Source organism: Cyrtonyx montezumae, unplaced genomic scaffold (genome assembly GCF_038088225.1).
Source record: "Cyrtonyx montezumae isolate F1298 unplaced genomic scaffold, pur_monq_1.0 scaffold_3, whole genome shotgun sequence".
Taxonomy (NCBI): domain Eukaryota; kingdom Metazoa; phylum Chordata; class Aves; order Galliformes; family Odontophoridae; genus Cyrtonyx; species Cyrtonyx montezumae.
In genome coordinates, this window is record NW_027072034.1 from 62,159,726 (window position 1) to 62,181,522 (window position 21,797).

Consider the following 21,797-nt stretch of genomic DNA (forward strand, 5'->3'; position numbering starts at 1 on the left):
AATTTTTCCTAATGCCCATTCTGAGCCTCCCCAGCAAAGCTTTGCACCACTCCTTCACATTCTGTCATCGGGGTATATGGGTGTAATATGACTTGTGTCATTTAATGGTGAGACTTCTTAGAAAGCTGAGAAAGAAATTTTCTCTTTGCCTCTTGCTTTGCCTCACCCCAAGGTATCTTGCTTGCCTGAGGCTAAAAGTTGAATAGTTGGACCAGGACTGTGGTGCAAAATGTCAGTGAATTATGTAAAAAAAAGAAAAAAAGTCTCTTGGTTGTCATCTCTGGAAACACAGCATGATTGTAAGGCTAGGGAAAGAGGGGGTTTTGGTCTTGACTTTAGTACTGGATATGCATTTAACTTCTCCCTTACTTCATGTCCGGCCTACCTGCTGGTTTTCTGAACTGTTGTTACTTGAGCTTGATTCACCTTTTGGTTTTGTAGAGTTTAAATTCTGTAATAAGCTAAATGAAATAGCTTTCTGTGCAACTGGTAAATGAGGAAAAGCCAGAAGTAAAACATGACTGTTCTCTTTGACAATTAAATAGGAACAAATGAACACCATAGTTTAAATCATAAGAGCTTTCGGCTGAGCTGCACATTAATAGTGAAAACTTTTTCCTCTAAAATCCCCTGAACCCTATTTTTGAGGGGAAAAATAGAAAAAAAGCACTTTGCCTAATTGATGTTTTGAAATGGAAGGATTTAATTTATTTGTTTCTATGCTTCCCCAAAAAAATTAGTCTTTACAACGGAGTCTCCAGACCACCCGTAATCTGGTAATGGGTCTAGCACAACCTTGAGTCTCCGAAACAGATGTTTATCTGAGCATTATTTGATTCCCTAGTGATAGGAGAGTCTGTTCATAATCCTCAAACCCATTAAAGAAATGAGGAGGTTGTAAAAACATTTTGAAATAGATGAAACACCTTTCAAGAGAAGTTGCTGGAAAAGGAAAGCAAAAGCACTGAGGAACCGAAATGATCCCTTGGATGCTTCATGCTACTTCTTTGGCAGCTGCAGTGTTTATCTCTTACTGTGATGATTGCACTGCGTGGCATGTGCTGAACAGTAGTTCTGAAATAAATAGCTGTTAGAATTCCTAAGCAAAGCAACCTACAGAATCATTACAACAACTAAGTAACTAAAGTTCCCATACTTTGTTACTCATAAGTTGACAGGGGATAAGAAATGTGCAAGTGCATTTTTATGGCAGGATATACTTCCCTTAAATTGCACCATTAAGTCATTTATACCAGTCACCGTATTCTCGTGCTTTATGGGTTTCATATCTATTTCACCTTCTACTCAGTGCTGTAGTCAAGAGGGTGGCATTAAAGGCAGGCAGATAAAAATGCATTTACCTGATTGCTAAGTCATGGTTTTTGTTCAGGCATTACATTAAGAAAATGTGAAATTGTGGAACTGGGAAAACAAACACTCTCAAGAGTGTAAGCTGTCCATTGCAGAAGCTTGAAAATGAGTACAGCGTCATGAAACATATTTTCCCTTATTTTTTCTATTTGCTTCACTATAGTCAGTAATGTTTTGCTTTCCTCTTTTTCCAAACTTTAAAAATTTTCCTTCGTGTTCCTGGTGGTTCCTTGCTTTTGTGCAGTGATTAAAGTTGCTCAAATAGGAAAATGACTGATTTGCCAATTAATGCAGTTGACACCTTACTCGGTGTTGTTCCCATTCTCCATGGCCCTTCCCACAGTTTGTGACTGACTGTACTTTCGTCACGTGGCCTAGCAGGGGATCTCATTCTGCAGTAGGAGTGTGTATGTATCTGATGATAGATCCACAGGTTTCTGCTGCATTTCTTCTACTTCCCAATGGTCTCATGTCAGACAACCAGAATCCAGACATTCCCATCACTCCCACCCTACACCTTGCCCTGATCTGTGTGCAAGGGTGCTGTCACATCCCTAAGGTGCGCCTGTGCAAACCTTCAGTCCAGCTCAAGTGCTGATTATGTACATAAAGGGTAAGAAGTGACAAGGTTTCTGTTTGAAAAGCAAGGCGCAAACCAAAAGTAAGCACTGCTGCTCGTAAAACTTAGCCCTGCTTTAGAGAAATCATTGTGCCTCGTGAGTTTCCCTTACCACACGTTAGCCCTTCCAGGCCATTATGTCATTTAGGCCACTGGTACTTAAAAGCCTGTTAATTCTTAACTCTATTCCTAGCCTTCTTCTGTTACAGTTAATGTCACGTATTAGATGCATTCTGCTGCTACTGCCAAGCCCAACATACTGCTGCTTATTTTTCTGTTCCTGCTTTCCTCATTCCATTTAAGTGCTGGAGTCCCGGTGCAATAAAGCATTTAAACATATGTTCAGCTTGAAGCGATGAAGTGTTTCGTTGAGTCAGGACCTTCACATTCAGCTCTGCCTGTTTCAGTGCAAGTATCCTTTGAAGTTTAAAAGGCACATAGAGGGATTCTCAGTGGCACGGTGTACCAATTAATACTTCCTCTTATTAGCCTTTTTGGCTTCTTAATATAGTTGCTCTTAGATTCCCATTTTTTGCTTTGTCTGCCATATTGTGTTGTCTGCCTTTTTGTTTCTCAGTACTCTGCTTTTATTTACCACTCCTCCGGAGCTGGGAAGTACAATTCCATTTTGAGCTTCAGACAATGAAATGTACAGTTAGTTTAATTGAGTGGACAGGTCATGTTGGCAGGTCCATGCCATGCTTCTGGTACAACCAGCAGCTGAAAATGTGAATGGCTCTCTCATGTCACAACAAAACCAATCTGACAGTACCATGCTTTGTCCTGACAGGGTAAAAGCATACATGCAGGCCTACATGTTTGCTTGATACTAAAGCTTTCCTATGTTTTGCATGTAATCAGTTGATGTGTGCAGATGCTTCTGAAAGAGAAGTATTGAAAATTTGTCAGAGTGTAAAATGGAGGTTGCTAATTAGATCCTTCGCTCAGCCTCTGAGCCCAGAGCTTTCCCCTAGGTTTGGTGACTTAGCACTGACTCAGAGAGGGATGAGTCCTTTTGATGTCTTTGCTGTCTTTGCTTTTTTTTCTTTTTTAAACCTGCTGCAGCTTAGCTTTGAATTCAGAACTTTTGCTTGCTCTGCACTCACAGGTCACTGTGACCAGGCTCCTGCCATCTCAGGCAATGCATCACATAGTTGCTGTTATAAATGTGCCAAGCTCAATATTCACACCTCATAAGCTAACCCCAGCTGCATCTACCAAAATGCTGTTCCAGAGCTGCGCTCTTCTGACTTTTGGAAATCTATTTTGCAAGCTTCCTCTACAAATATATTAGTTCTGATGATACATTTCTAAACTGACCCTGAATATCCTATTTTGATATGCAATTGTTGAAATAGCTCTTTTCATTCCTTCTTGAGTGGTGGTTTTCCAGACTGGGATGGTCTGGGGGAGTTGCTCTGTGTCAGTGTATGCCCTTGCGTGGATCACAGTGTTCTTGTTATGTACGTAAGTAAATGGTACAAGCTAATATGAATTTATTCATTAAGCAATATAATTCCTGTTTAATCAATGTGACATATGGTTTGCTTATGGCTAGAGACATAATTCAATCCATTTTTCTGGGAAAATATTTCTCTGTGTTACCTCACCATGGTGTTGATCAACCAAGCTACTCCTTCCAACAGATACACATATGTCTGAAGTAACTGTAATGGGCTGTGGCACTTGTAAAAAAAATTTACCCCATGAACATATATCTTAATAAAAACTGTATTAATATGTGGTTTAGTGGTTGAGAATGCTTTTGATTTTGACTACTTTGTAAGCCATATAATGGTATTCAGTTACTTCTTTCACACTGTTGCAAAATTGTGTAGAGTTTAGATTAGTAACAGGTCATGACATAGCAGTACTTAAAGCCTTGAGGAAATCTTCAAAAAATGTTATGTTCACAGATCATCCTGTCAGAATAGCTCAGATTGTCACTACATCACTGTTTTGGCTGCCAGAAATATTTGCATGGAGAAAAGCACCTCTGGCTCACGGATGCTGTTGTTTCGCAGAGTGATACCGAGCACCCAGCCCTGTTTGAGACAAACCTACTAGAGCGTGCAGTGTGGCAAAGGACACCTGAAGGTTGTCTGCATTCGGTGTTCCCCGGTGTGTTTAACTGCTGTCAGATGTGATGATGACAGCATGGGAGAGCCCTCTGCCAGGCTGCCTTGCCTTGCAGAGATGGGGAGCAGTGCATTTCTTTTCAAATAGTTGAGCCAGCATCAAAGCAGTTACCTTAGGGAAAACAAAAATGGAAGGATAACATTTTAATTGTTTGACAGACAGCAGATTTAAGCTTCTATTCTGCAAAGTACATGGAGTCTGTTACATCCTTGAGAGAGTTATATTTAAACCTAAGCATATGTTTAAGTTCATTCCTGAGGTTGCCAAGTGGGGCCTTCAGGGAGAGTGCTTCTCACCTTCCTGTATGGGAGGGAGAAGGCACTGGGATCTGTGCCTGAAGGCATCAGGATACTTTGCTGCATCTCGTTAGCATAAAAAGCAAGGTGAAATGATGCTGAGGACTGGGTGGAAGGGACTAGAGAGGCAACAGGGTGTCTGCTGCATGGCTCTACAAGAATAGCTGATATCTCATCTCCTGGGATAGGAGAGGAAGGGTTCTCTGTCTGCTCTGCCTCACTGCCTGGGGGCTTTCCCTGTCCTTTGCTGAGTTCATGCAGGCAAGTGAGTAAGGATTTCTTGAGCTTGCAAGGGAAGATACGGCTGAGGCATCAGGAACTGGCTCTTCTCCAGCCCCCAAAGAGCTTGTGAGGTGAAAGAGGTCATGTCTAACTCAATATTACTTAATGTAGCATGTGCATACGTTTTTATCACATGGTGAATTCTGCATTCTCAGCATAGCAGCCTTCAACTACAGCAGCTTTTACCACTTTGTGGAACCTGCAAGAGCTACAGAACGTTTTTGTAATTAAAGTTTATTTTTCAGTTTTTTTCAGTTTTCTGACTCATGGTTCTTTTCTTCAGAAGCATAAAATGATTCATATACCGAAGCACTTGACTTGCTTTAAATTTGTAAATGGCACTTCATGCATACTTAACAAGGGTATTCCAAATCACTAAAACCATAATTTGCTTATGGTGCATAATAAGGCTTGAATCCTGCAAAGGAAGTATTATGTAAATAAGTTCATTGTAGGTTTTTTCACCTATTTCGACCATCCTGATGTTTGTTGGATAAGCAACATGGCCAAGCACACAAGGCCCAGACGGTTCCTCCTGTGCCTTGATGATAACTTTCTGACACAGGTGGTGGAGGAGCCAACAAGGAGGGGTGTGCTACTTGACCTTGTTTTTACTAACAAGGAAGGGCTGGTCAGGGGCGTGATGGCTGGGGGAAGGTTGGGATGCAGCAGTCGTGAGATGGTGGAGTTCAAGATCTTGTGTGGAAGAAGCAAAGTAGTAAGTAGAATTGCTGCCCTGGACTTCAGGAGAGCCATCTTTGATTTCTTCAAAGACCTATTTAGACTCATGGATTAGAATGGTAGAAGGTAAGGGGGCCCATGACAGCTGGTTGGTTCTTAAACATCGCTTCTTTCAAGGTCAAGACCGGTGCATCTGTAAAGCTAAGAAACTGGGGAAAGGTGGCATGAATAAGGAACTCATGGATAAACTGAAAGGAAAGAAGGTCCATGAAAAGTGAAAAAAGGGCCTATCCACCTGGGAAGAACATGGGAATGTTGTCAGGACCTGTAGAGATGCAATGAGGAAGGCTAAGGCCCTCCTGGAATTAAACCTTGCAAAGGAGGTAAAAAATAACAAGAAAGGCTTTTTTTTTTAAAGTATGTCAACAGTAAAAGGAGGACTAGGGAAAATGTGTGTCCCCTACTAAATGAAGTGGATGCCTTGGTAACAGGGGATGCTGATTCAGAGATCCTGAATGCTTCTTAGCTTCAGTCTTTAATGCTAAGACTAACCCTCAGGAATCCCAGACCATGGAGTGTAGGAGAGAGAATCTGGGTAAAAGAAGAGTTTCTGGTGGACAAGGAGGATCTGGTCAGAAAGCATCTAGCCAAAACCACTGCACACAAATCCATGGGCCCCAACGGGATGCACATGTGCATGTGTGCTGAGAGAACTAGCAGAGTAATTGCTGAACTTCTGTCTATTATCTTTGACAAGTCTTGTCAAATGACAGAGGTGCCTGAAGACTGGAGGATAGCCAGAGACTTCAGAAAGGGCAAGAAGGATCTGTCAGACGACAGGCCAGTCAGCAATACCTCCATTCCTGGAAAGGTGATGGAATAGTTTCTTCTGGATGCCACCTCCAAGCAATTGAAATAGAAGGTTATCAGGAGTAGTCAGCGTTGCACCCAGGGGAAATCATTATTGACCAATCTGATAGCCTTCTATGATATCATCAGTGAATGGGTAGGTGAGAGGAGAGCAGTGGATGTTGTGTACCTTCAACAGGTCATTTGACACCATCTCCTACAACATTCTTGTTACTATTCTTAGGAAGTGTGGGATAGATGAGTGGACGGTGAGGTGGATTGAGAACTGACTGACTGGTAGAGCTCAGAGGGTTTTCATCAGCAACAGAGTATGGCTGGAGGCCTGTAACTTGTGGTGTTCCCTAGGGCTTGGTCCTGGGCCTGGCCTTGTTCAACATCTTCATCAGTTACCTGGATGAAGGGATAGAGTGCATCCTCTGCCAAGTATGCTGATGATACAAAGCTGGGAGGAGTGGCTGACACACCTCAAGGCTGTGCTACCATTCAGCAAGACCTGGACAGGCTGGAGAGTTGGTCAGGGAGAAACCTGATGAGGTTTAACAAGAGCAAGTGTACAGTCTTGCATCTAGGGAGGAATAATTGCATGCGTCAATACAGGCTGGGATATGACCTGCTGGAGAGCTGCTCTGTGGAGAAGTACAAAGTGGGTCCTAGTGGACAGCAGGTTGGCCATGAGCCAGCAGTGTGCCCTGGTGGCCCAAGAAAGCCAGTGGTATCCTGGGGTGCATTAAAAAAAAGCATGGCCAGCAGGTTGAGGGAGGTGATCCTTCCCCCTGTACTCTACCCTGGTGAGGCCACATTTAGAATACTGTGTCCATTTCTGGGCTCCCTAGTTCAGAAAAGACAAGGATCTCCTGGAAGGAGTCCAGTGGAGGGCCACAAAAGATAATTAAGGGCCTGGAGCATCTCCTATATGAAGAAAGGCTGAGTAACCTGGGTTACTCAGGGAGAAGTCTGAGAGGGATCTGATAAACATTTATAAATATCTGAAGGGAAGTTGAAGGCAAATAGGCCAGGCTCTTCCTAGTGGTGTGTAGCGATAGGACAAGGAGTACAGGGCTAAACCTTGAACACAGGAAGTTCCATACTAACATGAGGAATAACTTCCTTACAGTAAGGGTGACAGAGCACTGGAACAGGTTGCCCAGAGAATTTGTGAAGTCTCCACTTACAGAGATATTCAGGACCCATCTGGACACCTACCTCTGCAACCTGTTGTAGGATACCTGATTTAGCAGGAAAGCTGAACTCGATCTCTTGAGGTCCTTTCCAACCCCTGCAGTTGTGTGATTCTGTGATCTGTGGTACATCCAGAATGTCCACTGGCCTGTATCTCTGTGGTCCTCCAACAGAGCACCTGAAAGAGAAAATGAGAAAGAAAAATGCAATTGGTGCTATAAATCTGATGCAGAAAATAATGCAGAAATGGCTCTTTTATTGCTTTCACAGGAGTAAGAAAGCTGAATATTAAAGTGCATTAGAAAAAGGAGATGGAAAGAGAAGATGAAAAACATTTTTTTCTTTGTCTGCTGCAGAATTTCTAAAATTAAAATCTCAGTGTTTTATTACTTTTATTGGAAGATATGAGGGAAAAATCCCCCTATGCTGGATAATTCAAAGCCCAGATAGATTTATTCAGACTCAAAAAACACTAGCTAGCACTGCCTTTTTTAAATGCTATTTCACTGTTATTCAGACAGTGCACATAAATTATGGTTTTCTTTTTAAAATTGAATCAAATAATGTATGAAGCAGTTTAATCTCTTAATCCAGATTTTTCTTTCCAGATCTTCCAGGAGCTACTTCAGATTACTCATTTCAAAACAAACAAACAAACAAATCCTACATCTTTTTCATTTGTCTGTCTACCAGGCAGAGTTCTGTAAGTAGTAAAATATTCTGAGTTGAAATTTAGTAAATCATAAATGCATTTTGAGGGTACAGTTTTTGTTCTGAGTCAAATTTCTGAAAAGTCAGAAGCATTTTTTCAGATCCAGAAAGTAGCACTGTTTGGAGTCATCTGTTCATTTTCAATTACATTATTACTTTATTTTATGTTATTTTCACTTGGTTGTTATTGTCCCAGATGAAGCTGCAGGCAGTAGTGCCCAAAGAGCAGGGGAGACTGGAACAGACAGTCCAAGGGGGACATCCCCAAAAGCATCCCAAGATCTTGAAGGAGGGAGGGTGAGGAGAGGCAGGAGCTGTTGTTAATAAGAAGTAGAAGTAACAAAAATGGTGGAACATTAGTTTAAAGTACAGTTTTGGTAAAATTCAAGATCTTGCCAGTGAAAGAGACTTGGTAGACTTATCAATTATTCAAGCCATTGGGTGCTAAAATAACACTCTCAGCACCGCCGGACAGTACTTGTTTCAGAGGGAGGTAATTTGTGATGAAAAAATGCTCCCCTGCAAAGAAATGTTCTGGGCAACCTGAGGTCCCATGCAGCTTTTTATTATACATATATATATATACAATGCCAGAACAATGATGAGCTCCCCGAAAATGGGCTGAATGAGCAGGGAGCATTTCAGGGATGACAAGATCTGTAATGCTCTTCCAGTCCAGTTGGCACAAGAAAAGAGCTGCCATTAGCTTTGTAATATCTGGTTTGTGGGCAATTGTTTGGTAGCTTCTCCATCTGCACACTGCAGTCTTCATTGCCCTGAAAGCTCACATTTGGATTTTGCTGTCTCTCTTGGGTGCTGATAGTGCAGTTCTCTTCAGTGATTCACCAAGTATGTATTTAGGGGCTACACTGCATCTAGGCAGAAATCTTTCAATATTAAAATATGTCTTACTTAGCAATTTACATGAACTACTAGACTTTTTTCTAGGTTACTTTTGTCTTCAAAACTGACCACGAAAAAGGAAAAAAATGTTTCAGTTGGCCTCAACTTTTCCATAATTGGGAAGAAGATCTTGAGTCAGCAGCATGCATTTTATTTTTATGAAGCATGGACTGAATGAGAGATACCAAGTTTGAGCTTTTCCCTCTTATACAGTATTTTGAGGTGAAATACATGAAGCACAGCCTGCGTGGGAGCACCAGAAGGGAACCTGGAAACCTCAGGGTCACAGCCTAGAAGAGGCACATTTACATAATGCAAACAGGTTTCTCATTAGCAAACCAAATAATAGCCCTTTCTCAGAGTTATATTTGGTGTCATTTTGCCTCTCAAAAACAGCTCTATCCTGAAAAGGATTTAGCTGTAAAGGAAAAAAAGTGCAGTTACCTCAGTTGACTCAGTCATAGAGTTTTGGCAAGGGAACACATGGACATCTGAGTTTGTTGTGAATTTGTGCTGCCACTGGGAATGGGGAAGGCTTTTCTAGCACTGCCCTCCTAGACCACCCAATCGTGCTCTACTCTGCTGGCATAAGTGTTTCTGGGAAAGCCTGAATGGTGCCATGGTCAGGAATCAGGTCCCAGCTCTCAGCAGCTGAGGAAGGTCACCCTGATGCCTGCCTTCTTTCACCCTGCTACCCAAATGAAACATAGAGGAGAGCACTACTCATTTTGTTGTTTTTTTCCAACAAGTACTTTATTGTCTTTCCTTATTTTCTGTTCAGAGGGCAGTAAAGGACAGTTAGCTCAGAGTTGTTCTGGCTTGTGTCTCAGTGCTCAGGGCTGGCATCTAGGTCACACATGCAGGGATGCTAAGAAAGAGAGAGCCTTATGTGCCCTGGGTGACTTCTCAGTTATTCCACCAACCAGCTGGTTAGCCCTGTGCAGGTTGTTGCCTGGCAGATCACTGGTTGCCTCCAGGGTTTGATACAGGCTCAAAGCATGTTGCAAGTGTGCTAAAAATAACAAAAAAAAAAAAAAAACCTGGCAACTAGGTAAAAAAAAAACCTGTAAAACTAGATAGGTCTGACTGTTAAATGCTCAGAGATTTCAGGATCTGTCTGGCAAGATGTCTGGAGCTGTGGAATCTTAGTATGGTTTGGGTTGGAAGAGAGCTCAAAGCCCACCCAGCCCCAGCCTGCTACCATGGGCAGGGCTGCCCCCATCAGCTCAGGCTGCTCCCGGCCCCGTCCAACCTGGCCTTGAGTGCCTCCAGGGATGGGGCACCACAGCTTCTCTGGGCAGCTGTGCCAGCACATCACTGCCCTCTGAGTAATTAATTGCATCCTAATGTCTAACTTGTTCAGTAATTTGGGCTCATAGAGCAAGAGAGGGAACTTCCCAAGAGGGGAACTGCAGGATTCTCCTCCACTGAGCTCGTGGAGTTTGCAAAGTCAAACATCTGCAGAATCTGGTGTAAATAAAATTATTGTCAGAAAGAGTATGTTAGGAATTACCAGAAATATAACATTCATGGGTTTCCCTGAAGTGTTTCTACCCAGTAAGCCAGTTGGTACCAAAAGTGAGTTATCACTGGGTTTGCTAACTTTGTGATCTTCTTGGAAACCTACCACATCATCCTGACATAGTGCACTTTGATTCTCAGAGGACTGCAAGTTGGGCAGCAATTTCAACCTCTTTCATTGTTGTTGATTCAGAAAGTTTTTTAAAGGCAGGCTCAGTCAGCAATGTCCAGGCATGAAGAGAATAAAAACGCCTGAAAGGTGCTTTAGGTGCAGTTGTGCCATGATTTTCTATTTAGGACAACACTGGACTGGACCTTGAATTTGTGAGCACAATGGGGAACATTTTGAAAAGTGGAAATTGCATTATGGCTTCTGCTTCCTTTCCAGGAAAACATATGAGGCACGTTACGGAGTGAGGGAAGGTCATGACTGCAGGGAACAGGAGAGGATATCTGAACAGGGAAAGGCAGAACAAGAGGAAGTGATGGAAGGCAAGGGGAGATGAGGGTGGAAAATTGTAATTGAGATGAAGGTGGAAAATTTGACAGCGTCTTAATTAGAATTCCTTCAGATAAGTTAAAAAAAATCTTTTTCCCTTCGCCCTCCTATTCTTTTTTTTTTTTTTTTTAAATCTCATTTTAATTCAGATGTGCATTTTTATATATTTTTTTTAACATTTTGAAGTTTTTGAACTGTCAGTCAGACTGACTCCGAGTTTCAGAACCAGTCTGATGAAAATGCTGGACAGTCTGAGACTGATCAAAATGTATTTGCTTAACCACAGTCAGTTAATAACACTACTGTGTGTTAAGTGCTGTGGTCGCTGTATGGCAATGTGCACCTCCCAGATGTGTTTCATACATCTGTTCCCTCTGTCTATGACATTGTTTCTGAGTCTGCCCTGCTCCAGGCCCTGACTCTTAAAATGGACAGAAGTGATTTGATACCTGCCTTCCACTTTAAGAGCAGGGTGGGTGTCAGTCTCATGGAACACAGGCAGAGGAAAAAGTTCAGAAACAGTGACAAGAAAAAGGGTGCTTCTGCCTGCTTTCTCTACTCTTCCATTACTTTAGCTGCTACATTGGGCCATACACTCCTTTACATCACTTATTTTAAGCACTTTGCACCCCTCCTGGTCAAGTAACAGCTCCAGCAGAAAAGCCTATGGTTTGGCAAAAAGGAGGTAGGCATGAAACATCTACATGTTTCTCAAAAGGCAAGTTGTCCAAAGAGTTTCTGCAAGGATAGCCCAAACCAGAGCAAGCTGTAATTACAGCCTTTTGTTTTACAGTTTATATGACTTTCTCTGTGATTTTGCAAGTGCACCAGTTACACTTCATTAGCTCTGCAGCTTCTTAACAAGCCGTAGAAGGTACCCTATTGCTCATGGATTGGTAATACGAAAAGACAGAATGTAATAGCCTTTAACCCTTTGCAAGATTATGTTGCTTAACAATATGGAGCAGTCTCAAATGGTGACCTGTCATCAGTACCTGGAAAGAAAGAGGTCAAAATGTTTACACACTGCCTTTTCATTGTACACCTATGACTCAGGATATTTTGCTGCTTGAGTTAGTAATCTTGTGAAAATAATAAGGCAGAGAGAGATGGACAAAGAGGAAAAAACTTTGAAGGAATTAAACATTAATTGCACACCTTAGACCCAACTGAATAGGAACAAAAGAAGGGGATGCCATCCAAATACAGTTTGTACCCAGATTTAATAGACAAGATTTGTTTACAGACACAATCACTGTCTTCCTTAGTATTGTAAAACTTGCCTTTAAAGGAAGTTCTGGTAGGAATTTTGTCTATGTACAGTTTGCAAAGTTAGCTGCAAAGGCAGGACAGATTATATGAGCTGCTACTCTGCAAACTAATTATTTCATTTAAAACAGGAGGCAGCATCCAGCTGTTTCACTGGTTTCTGAATTACACGATTTTTCATTCTGTGTTATCCTGGTTTCTTCCTCCTATGGCAATAGAACTGTGGTGAGAAGGCTGCAGGCTCAGCCATAGATACCGGGGACTGATAGCTATATCATAGCTTCATTGAAATCATAGAACCATAGAATTGCTTGAATTGGAAGGGACATCGTAAATCATCTAGTTTCAATCCCCATGCCATGAGCAGGGTTGCCAGCCACTAGATCAGACTGCCCAGGAACCCATCAAGCCTGGCCTTGAACACCTTCAGAGTTGGGGCACCCACAGCTTCTCTGGGCAGCCTGTGCCAGTGCCTCCTCACCCTCTGAATGAAGAATCTCTTTCTAACATCTAACCTTCGTGACCCACTCCAACAGCTCTACTCCTTCTTGTGCTGGGGGCCCCAGCCCTGCATTCCTGATGAGGCCTCACAAGGGCAGAGGTGGACAACCTCCTCTCTCTCCCTGCTAGCCACCCCTTTTTTGTTACAGCCCAGGATACCATTGCCTTCTGGGCTGCAGGGACACATTGCTGGTATATGTCCAACTTTTTATCCACCAGGACTCCCAAGTCCTTCTCCACAGGGCTGCTCTCAGTGAGTTCTTCTCCCTGCCTGTATTCATGTCTAGGATTGCCCCAGTCTGAGTGCAGCACTTTGCACTAGGCCTTAGTGAACCTCGTTAGGTTCTCATGGGCCCATTTCTGAAGCCTGTCCGGGACCCTCTGGATGGCATCCATTCCTTCTGTTATACTGAGTACACCACTTAGCTGAGTATCATCAACAAACATGGATTCTTAGAACACTCTGAGTTGGAAGAGACCCACCACAGGGTCTCATACCTTACTCGAGGTGAAGCCGCACCAGCGCAGAGCAATGGGGCAGTCCCTTCCTTCAACCAGATAGCAGTGTTGTAAGTTGCAGGAAGCTGGTTTTATCTGTTAAATATGGCTATAGTTAGTACTAGATTTTGACTTCCAGCATCCCAGTACAAAATCCACAGAATATTTGTAATTCATTTTTAGCAGAGGGTCTCTTGAGGTGCCCTGGACATAAAGTCAAACTGCCCTTGGCAGCAAAGCCTCTTGGAGGAGCACTCACTATGTGGTTCTGCATTTATTAGAAGAATTGAGCAATTGCAAAGATGGGAAAAAAGCCCAGAGCAGGTCTGCTTGCTCCAGTGCACTCAAGAGAAGACTGCATTTGGTACTGCTGCACTTCTGCTATCAGAGTAAACAGGTTTGCCAACCAAATTAAATAAATAGTACCCCCTCCCTACAAGAAACATCAAGTCTGATTAAAAGTTTGAAGAGTACGTTTTTCAAAATGTTGATCACTGGCTCAGAAGATCAAAGATCATTGATTTCTTTATGTTTTATTTTATCCCACAGAATGATTTAAATTAAAAAAAAAAAAAAAAAAAACCTTATCCATTCCTTTTTGAATGCTTGAAAGGGAAGAAAAAATAAAGTGTATATTAGTATTAGCCATAGTATTCCAAAATGTATTACGTGCATTATTATTCTTATCCTAGAGATGCAGTGCCAGCAAATCATAGAGGATTGGCAAGAAATTAATTAGAGGACTAAAAAAGTACTGGAAATTAGGAAAGATGATGAGATGGAATAGATCAACTGAGCAAAGTGAAGACTGAAAATGGCACATCATTCTTGCAGTCAAAGCGTAATGAAATACACTGAATGCAGAGTAGGAATACTTATCTTCAGATGCTTTTCACAACTTGCCATAGTCGGTCAAATTTCTGTAAGGTTGCTAACATAAGCTATTACAGGATGAAAAGACCTTTATGCCAATAGCAATGCATCTTGTGTCCAGCACTCTACCACTTCTGCAGTGATAGTTTCTAAATTGACAGAATGCTGTGTAGTGAGCTGGATTTTTCAAGATCTAGTAGCATATGTTCTCCAGCAGAGGACACATATCCAAGCCTCATAGCAGGAAACCCAGAGCCCATGAACGTTACCTAATGCATATTGGAAAAAAACAGCCCACGTAAAACAATGGGCTCTAAGCTGATGTTACCTCTCAAAAATGAGACTTGGAATTGTGGTGAATAGTTGCATAAAATCTCATAAAATTCCTGCTCGGTATGACCTGAAGGAACAAGGCTGCTCTTCAGTCTCTCTCCTGTTCTCTGGTCATCTCAACCCTAGCACTCAGGGTTGCTAGGCTGGAGCAGCAGTTGGTGATGCCCTGTCAGCTGTGTGAAACATCCAGGTCACCAGGCCCTGCATGCAATAGCATGCCTGTCCCTGGGCACCATGGCCATGCCCTCTGCTTGGCTCCAGCCCTCCCGTGGCTCTGATCCCCTGCACAGGGCTCTCTCTGACCAGCATCATTAAGCCATAAATGAGATTCATATTCTTTCCAGTGGGATATTGCTAAAAACATTCCCAAAGCTGCTTCTTTGTATGTGATTTTTACCCTGACTCTTGACATTTCCATACTTTAAAGTTGTTTTCTCCCTCTCCCTCTTTTCCATGCATCGTTCTTCTCTAGCACTTTCTCTCATTCTATGTTTTTGCTTCCATGACTTTGCATAATGTTTTCCCTTAAATGGTTCAATTTCAAAGTTTTCCCTCTGTTTCAAACTTCCTAGTTGCTACGTGACTCTGCTGTGCGGTTTCTAGGTCTTCTTTTGCACTATGGTGTGCTTTATCTCTTAAGCAGGTTCCCTTGAAAAGCTCCTTGGTGGAGATAAAATGGAAAATAACATCACAGGGCTTTACCAGAGCCGTTGTGAGGGGCAGGTGCCACAGATCCCTGCACCAGGGTGTGCATGTTGCTTGATCACTGCCAGTGCTCCCTTGTCAGAGCGCATCTCCCTTTGTCATCCCCACCAGTGCCCCTTAAAGTAGAACGCTCAGTTGCTGTAGCAGTTCAACCTGTGTGACTCTGGCTCTGATCTGAATCCCACCAAAGCCAGCAAATGCCTCTCTGCTGATACTCAGGCTGCAACCAGATTTAAAAAGTGACCTACATCTCCTTGTCTGTATCTCAGGCTCTCTTTGCGCAACTGCCCATGGATGGTCTAAATTTACCACTGCGGTGTGAAAATATGAATCCAGGAGCAGCAGTAGGCCTGGCTATTTAAACCACTTTCTGTCCTGGTTTCAGAGCCGCAAACAAGACTTGGCACTTACCAGCTTTGTCAAAAGAGCCAAGCAAATAAATATTTTCTTTGGTGACCATTTTTGGTTCCAGTTGGTAGTTGTACCAGCAGAAGCCAAGCTGGAGACCAGCACAAGAAGCCATTAGCTGATACTCCTTAATTTGCTTACTGATCCAGGCTCTCTTGCTTGGCAGAAGTTATGTTTAGACTGAGAGACCATTTCAGGCTTGGAAACTTTGCCCATGGATTTCAGGCATATGTACATAGGAGTCAAACCTAGCTCTTTCTGAATTTTAGACTCGGGCAGACATGGATGGACTGTCAGCAGCTGCATCCTGCCCTGCCCTTGCCTCTGTGTAGGGGGAGAACAGGCCAGTCAGCCAGCACTGCCCAAGGGGGAACCTGCAGGGCTTCAAGGAAGGCTTACATTTTCCTCAGTGGGCAGCCAGTCAGGAGTGCACAAAATCATTGTGATTTCTGGGATTTCTCAGAGATTGGCCTGGCATGGCCTACCTGGGTTGCAGGTAAGGTTCCGAGGCCAGTGGTCAGTGGTAGCTGCTTCTGTTTCTTCTTCCTGGGAGAGCAGTGGTTTGGGTGTAAGAGTTCCTGTCACCACAATGCTCTTGGTATAGGTGAAGTGGAGATGTCTGCAAGAAGTTGTCCATACTGGTGAACACCAAAGTGCTTAGTCTCAGCAGTACTCCAAAATGGCTTTTAAGGTGCTGGTTTTGTGGCCAAGTGCTTGCTGCCATGAGTTAGCATTTCATAAGTTCAACTTTTATGTGTTCTGCAAAATACTAACAGGCTTACTGTCCCTACACACCCTTCATTTATTGCTACATAACAACAGAGAGCAATTTAGTTCCCCAGTAGTGTATCTTAGTGAGATAACAAATTGTGTTTGCTTGTGCTGTACAACTGTATTTGTACTGCAAATCATCTCCAAGTTCCTGAATAGCTGATACCTAAAAACAAACCCTTACTTAGGAACCTAAATAAAATGACCTTTCAATCCTGAGTTTTCAAATATTGAGTGTACCCTGACTCTTGTTGACTTTGTGGAAGCTAATGGGCTACCAGCATGTTGGAAGCGAGGCCTGCTGCTTACTGCCATGTTGGTGTGGGGAAGCTAAACTGTGTTTAGAGTCCTTTCATTATTTATCTTTGTGGTATTGCTGTACCTGTTTGATTCTTTGCACTACAGTAATTCCTAGTGAAGTTTATTCCTGTTGACTAAACTGTCAATTTGGGTTGAATAAAATGTACAGTAAATAAAGTGTCCACCAAGACTGCTACCTGAAGTCTTTGCTGGAAGAAGTCATTCACAGAGTGAAAACATTTCTGGCAGGTCACTGCTTTGTTTCATAAAAGGACAGGCTATACATGCTGTTGTTCACATATCGTTTCTCTTCCCATGCCTAACAACAGACCCCAGCAAACTGTATGTTCATCAGAAAGGCTCATTTTGCCCTCAGTGTTATTGGGAGTTCTTTGATGCCACTTAGTGAGGCTTTTCTCCTGTGTGTCAATGTGATGAGGATTCCTGTCCTTTCTCTGTGTGATTTCAAGGAAAGTCTGATTTGTTGCTTCAGGGACTGAGCTAAATTCCTTCCCTTGGACCATTTTAAAAGAAATCATTTAAGCCTCAAATACTTGTGCTGGCTGCAGCAGCAGATGTGCAAAAGGGTGGGCACTTGCTTTGCTTTTTGCTGCTCACCCTTGAAAAGAGCAGGCTCTCTAATCACTGGGCTCAGAAGGACTTTTTGACCCAAGATAAAATAAATACAAAAACATTCTTGTGGAAGCACAGCAGGCACTTTGGGATGCTTCTGGAATATATTACTGGGAGTAGCTTGCACTTTCCTACCAAATCATACCAATGCCTTTTGGAAAAAGAAGTATTTTGTGATGAGGAGAAAAGGAGGAAATTATTCTTGGTAATATTTAATTGTTTAAATGCAGAAGCTCCTGGAATTAGATTTCATGTACAGTAAGTCAGGAGAGTGATCTAGCACAATTACAAAGGTGACTTCAGAACAGTCTCTCCTTTTGGTCTCTGAAATCTTTCATTTCTTCTATTCAGATATCCTCATGAGCCAAAATTTGTAGCATTTGCAGTAATCAGTATGCACTTCTTTGTTTTTTGTTTGGTTCAAAGGGAGGCCACTCCTGAGGAAGGAATCCCGTTCATTTTTAAACATTATTTGGCTGAGACTTACTGCATATTTCCATTCCCCTTGCAGAGGCACAGCAATAGCTGGAATTGTTTTCGGCATCGTATTCATAATGGGAGTGATTGCTGGGATTGCCATCTGCATCTGCACGTGCATGAAGAACAACCGTGGCACCCGAGTGGGGGTCATCCGCACAACGCACATCAACACCATCAGCACCTACCCAGGTAAGGAGCCCAGGTGCCACTGGGGCCTGAGCTCCTGGTGAGGTGTAGCTGTGGGTAGTCCTGGCCTCACAGGGAACAGGGATGTGGGTGCAGGAGGGGGCTCTTCCTGATCTGCAGGGAATGGCACAGCTCCCTGCTGGGGAATCGTCAGATAGCTCAGTGTACACAGGGTTTGTTAGGGCAGTGTGCTAATGAGGTCTGGCCAGATGCCACATCAGCACAGCTGTATGGCAGAAGCATGCTCAAGCCCTGCTCAGTGCAGCATTGTGTTGTGTTGCACAGGCTTTCTCCACATGCCAGAGCTCTCTAGTGAGGAATCGATAGATTTTCTTCCTTGTTCTGAACCAATGGGAACTTGGAGCTAGCAGCAGAGATGCCTGTTGTGCTTGGTGGAATGGCAGGGGTCTGACAGTGCATATCAGCTCTAGCTTAATACCAGATGTGCTCAGCACAGGCGAGTCAGTGGATTACACAATTTTGACATAATAGTTTTTCACATGTAGGGCAGCACCAGGGGAGCCAGGCACCCCGAAGGACAGTAGGGTCCCCTTATACATCTGTTCCTGTGTAGCTGTGCCCTTGCTGAGTGGGAGCTGGTACATCTGGCAGTTTCTGAGCTATCTTTGCCACCACACCTTTTAGCTCACTGCTCTAGAGGAGTTGGGTATAGGAGCACTGAAGATAGTTCTCCATCAGGCTACCAGGGTCATTTTTCTGGGACCCCCACCATATGAACATGGTTATGTTGTTGAAGAGCGAAGCTGATCTAGGAGCATTGTCAGTGTTTATGCAATGCAGCTATGCCTCTGCTTTGGTGACATGATTAATTACAAATCCGGGAGCAACTGCCTAGGGACAACTAAGAGTTCACTGTAATAAAAGGCAATGTTTTTTCACAGATGAAGTCCCCTCCTCCCACTCTTAGAGATCCCTTGCTTTTATATTCCCTTCAGTTGCAAAGGTTGCTGCAACCCCCAGATGCATTAAGTATACTTAAAGGCAAGCTAAGCAATATTTAATATGTCTTCCTTCATTACTTCCACTGCTCTTAGTGTCTGTTCTCTCCCTCATCCTCTTTCTTTTCTGTTAAACCAAAACCAGCTGTAATCATCCTTATCATGGCAACATTATTTTGCATAGAGAGATGAATAATGAAATAAAACTGCAATATTCCCTGCCATGAATTGCTGAACAGCCACTTTAGAAACTAGCAGTCACCACAAGCTGTAAAAAAGATAGCAAAATGAAAGCTCTGGGGCTGTAGCCTTTTCCTCCCCAAGTCTGCTCCTTCTGTGACTCACCCCCATCTCTCCGCCTCCAGGCAGTTTGACTCTGCATTCCCCCAGTTTGTCTGAGCAGTTCTTCATCTCAGCAGCAACAGCACTTTAGGGAGGATGGGCCAAGCTGCAAAATGGTATATTTATTCCCCATTGTCATGACCACTTCTGTAATAATGACTAAACTGGCTTTTCTGTAAGGTTTGTGTCCAGTATTTCACCCTGCCATTGTCAGTTTTGGACAAGAACAGCAAGTGAGGAGATGCTTTTCCCTTGGCCTCAGCTACAGTAGCAGACAGGTTTTAAGAGAGCAGGGAGTGCTTTTCTTGCTGCACTGAGTCTTGACTCTCTTCTCCCTAGTGCAAACATTCTATCTTTCTGTTTTCTTTCTCTTAAAGTGATATTTTGATTCCAGTCTGCCGGGATTGAAAGGCCTCCATGGTGATATGAACTGAGAAAGGGCAGACTCAAGCTTAAAATACATACACTAATGTAATGGGGTTTTTATATGAGCCTTCAGTTCCTACCACACTGTAATTTCACAGCACTTACTGTCTTTTTGATCACTGAATTAATCCTCCTCTAAGGTTAGTAGAAGTAATTGAGGAAAAGATTTTCAGCCATTTCCAAGTATTTTTGTGGCTTTTTTCCTGAATGAGTAATCTGGTTTACAAACACAGGGCTCTCCTCAGAAGTCTCCTTCAGGGGGAAAATGAAGGGTCTCTTCTTCCTCACGTTGAGGCCTGGGAGCATCCTAGAAAGATGTCCACATTTGCCCCAGAAGGTATGATGCTGCTGTGCTGCAAGGAGCTTTCTGCTCTGCTTGACATGGCATGTCATGCATCTCCTGGGTATTCAAAGGATGTTTCAAAGATCAGTGAAGGCTCTGGCTACACAGCATCATTTTTAGGCAACATTAATCTGTGTTAGTTAAGAGGTTGAGTGGGAAAAGATCTGATGAAAACTCAGTCTTTGTCCTCTGAAAAACTTTGTTTCTCTGCCACATCATCCTGGTATCATTTGCCATATGGCCACTCTAACACTGTGCACATGTCTGTGATCACAAGGATAAAGCAGTGAAAAAGGGCAATGAACAACGACTTGCACTGACATAAAGCGAAAGTATAGTGAGTCTGAAGGAAGTAAATCCCTGTCAGTAGATTCTACGTCTGTTCTATGGAAGTCTGAATGGCAACTAGAAAATGCGTGCGTGTGACAAGTACTATTTTTTAAATGTTTCTTTCTCCTTCTCCCATTTTAGTGACTCCACCACCGTACAGCTATGAACATGAAATGGAGTACCCAGTTGATCTACCTCCACCTTATACTCCAACTCCACAGACTTCGATACAGTACCCCCCACCCCCTCCTTACCCTGGTTATTCGGGAAAATAATGGCATGGCTTCACCCCGATGTTAACTGCCTGTTGAAACAGCCAGCACCATTGGAACAAATATTTTTGGCTCAGGGACACGTAGGATGGGTTCTGCATCAGCATATCTGGTCAGACATCGAAGTAACCAAGGAGGTTTCCTGTGGCTCAGGACAAAGAAAAGTACTGTCCATTTTGGACCATCACAATTCCTGGCTAAACTGTGTGTGACAAAAGAAACAGTTCCTATAAGTCAGTGCCTGATGAGTAGTGCTTAGCATTGGTGCTTAGCCTTAGCTGCAGCCCCTTAGAGCAGATGGGTGTTGGGGTATTCCTGTTTAAGAACATGCACATGGTTCAGGTGGTTGGTTCCACAAGGTCTGTTTCAAATTGCCCAGGAGACAGCTGCTGTGACTTATTCTGCAGGAAAATTTCAGCTGTTATCTTCAAACGTGTTACACCTTTGTGTGAAACAAGGGGAATAAGAAAGAACAAGGAAGACTGAAGCTTCAGTTTCTACTTGGGGATGATAATATATGATCATCAGCTGTATGATAAGATCTGATAAGTGCTGTTGGAGTTATTTAGCAACCAAAAACTGATGGCAGTTATTTTTGGCCAAGTACAGGTTGTTTTAAGTGCCTACTTTTAAGAAAGTTGAGACTAGTTTATGGCCTAAAATATAAACGTAAAGAGCATTTTTATATGTGAATTACACTAATTTATAGCTGATGAACTTTTAGCTGGATTTAAAAACTCTGCACATCAGACAAGGTTCGGTGCCTTTCTAAAGCCAAATTGTATGCTGATTTTTTTTAAAAAGAATGTTGTTTCAGGAATACTCACAAGTGGGAGAAGAAAAATAAATCAATTATTAAAGCATCATAGGTTTATCTTTCAATTGGATTGCATGAAGGTGTTTAAAAAAAAACCCACACTGTTTTCTAGTAATAATGGTATCCAGTCTAACCTAAGATGTGAGAAGACTGACTGTGAACATCAGATTACTTTCAAATGTTGTCTTAGGCATTCTAAAACTTATTCACCAAACAGTATTTTTTGCATTTGTCATGCACGTTGTTCAAAGTTATTTAATCTCTACTGCAAAAAGTACAA

The 21,797-nt window shown here is 42.7% G+C and overlaps 1 protein-coding gene across 1 annotated transcript in view; it reads left to right on the top strand.

Moving 5' to 3' along the window:
• CYYR1 (cysteine and tyrosine rich 1) overlaps window positions 1–21,441 on the top strand; it is a 54,190-nt gene extending 32,749 nt beyond the window's left edge. Inside the window, exons 3-4 of the mRNA XM_065741823.1 lie at window positions 17,874–18,031; window positions 20,570–21,441. Of these exons, the coding sequence (XP_065597895.1) occupies window positions 17,874–18,031; window positions 20,570–20,703 (292 nt within the window). The 3' untranslated portion in view covers window positions 20,704–21,441. The remainder of the gene's footprint in view (window positions 1–17,873; window positions 18,032–20,569) is intronic.
• Window positions 21,442–21,797: the final 356 nt, after the last annotated feature.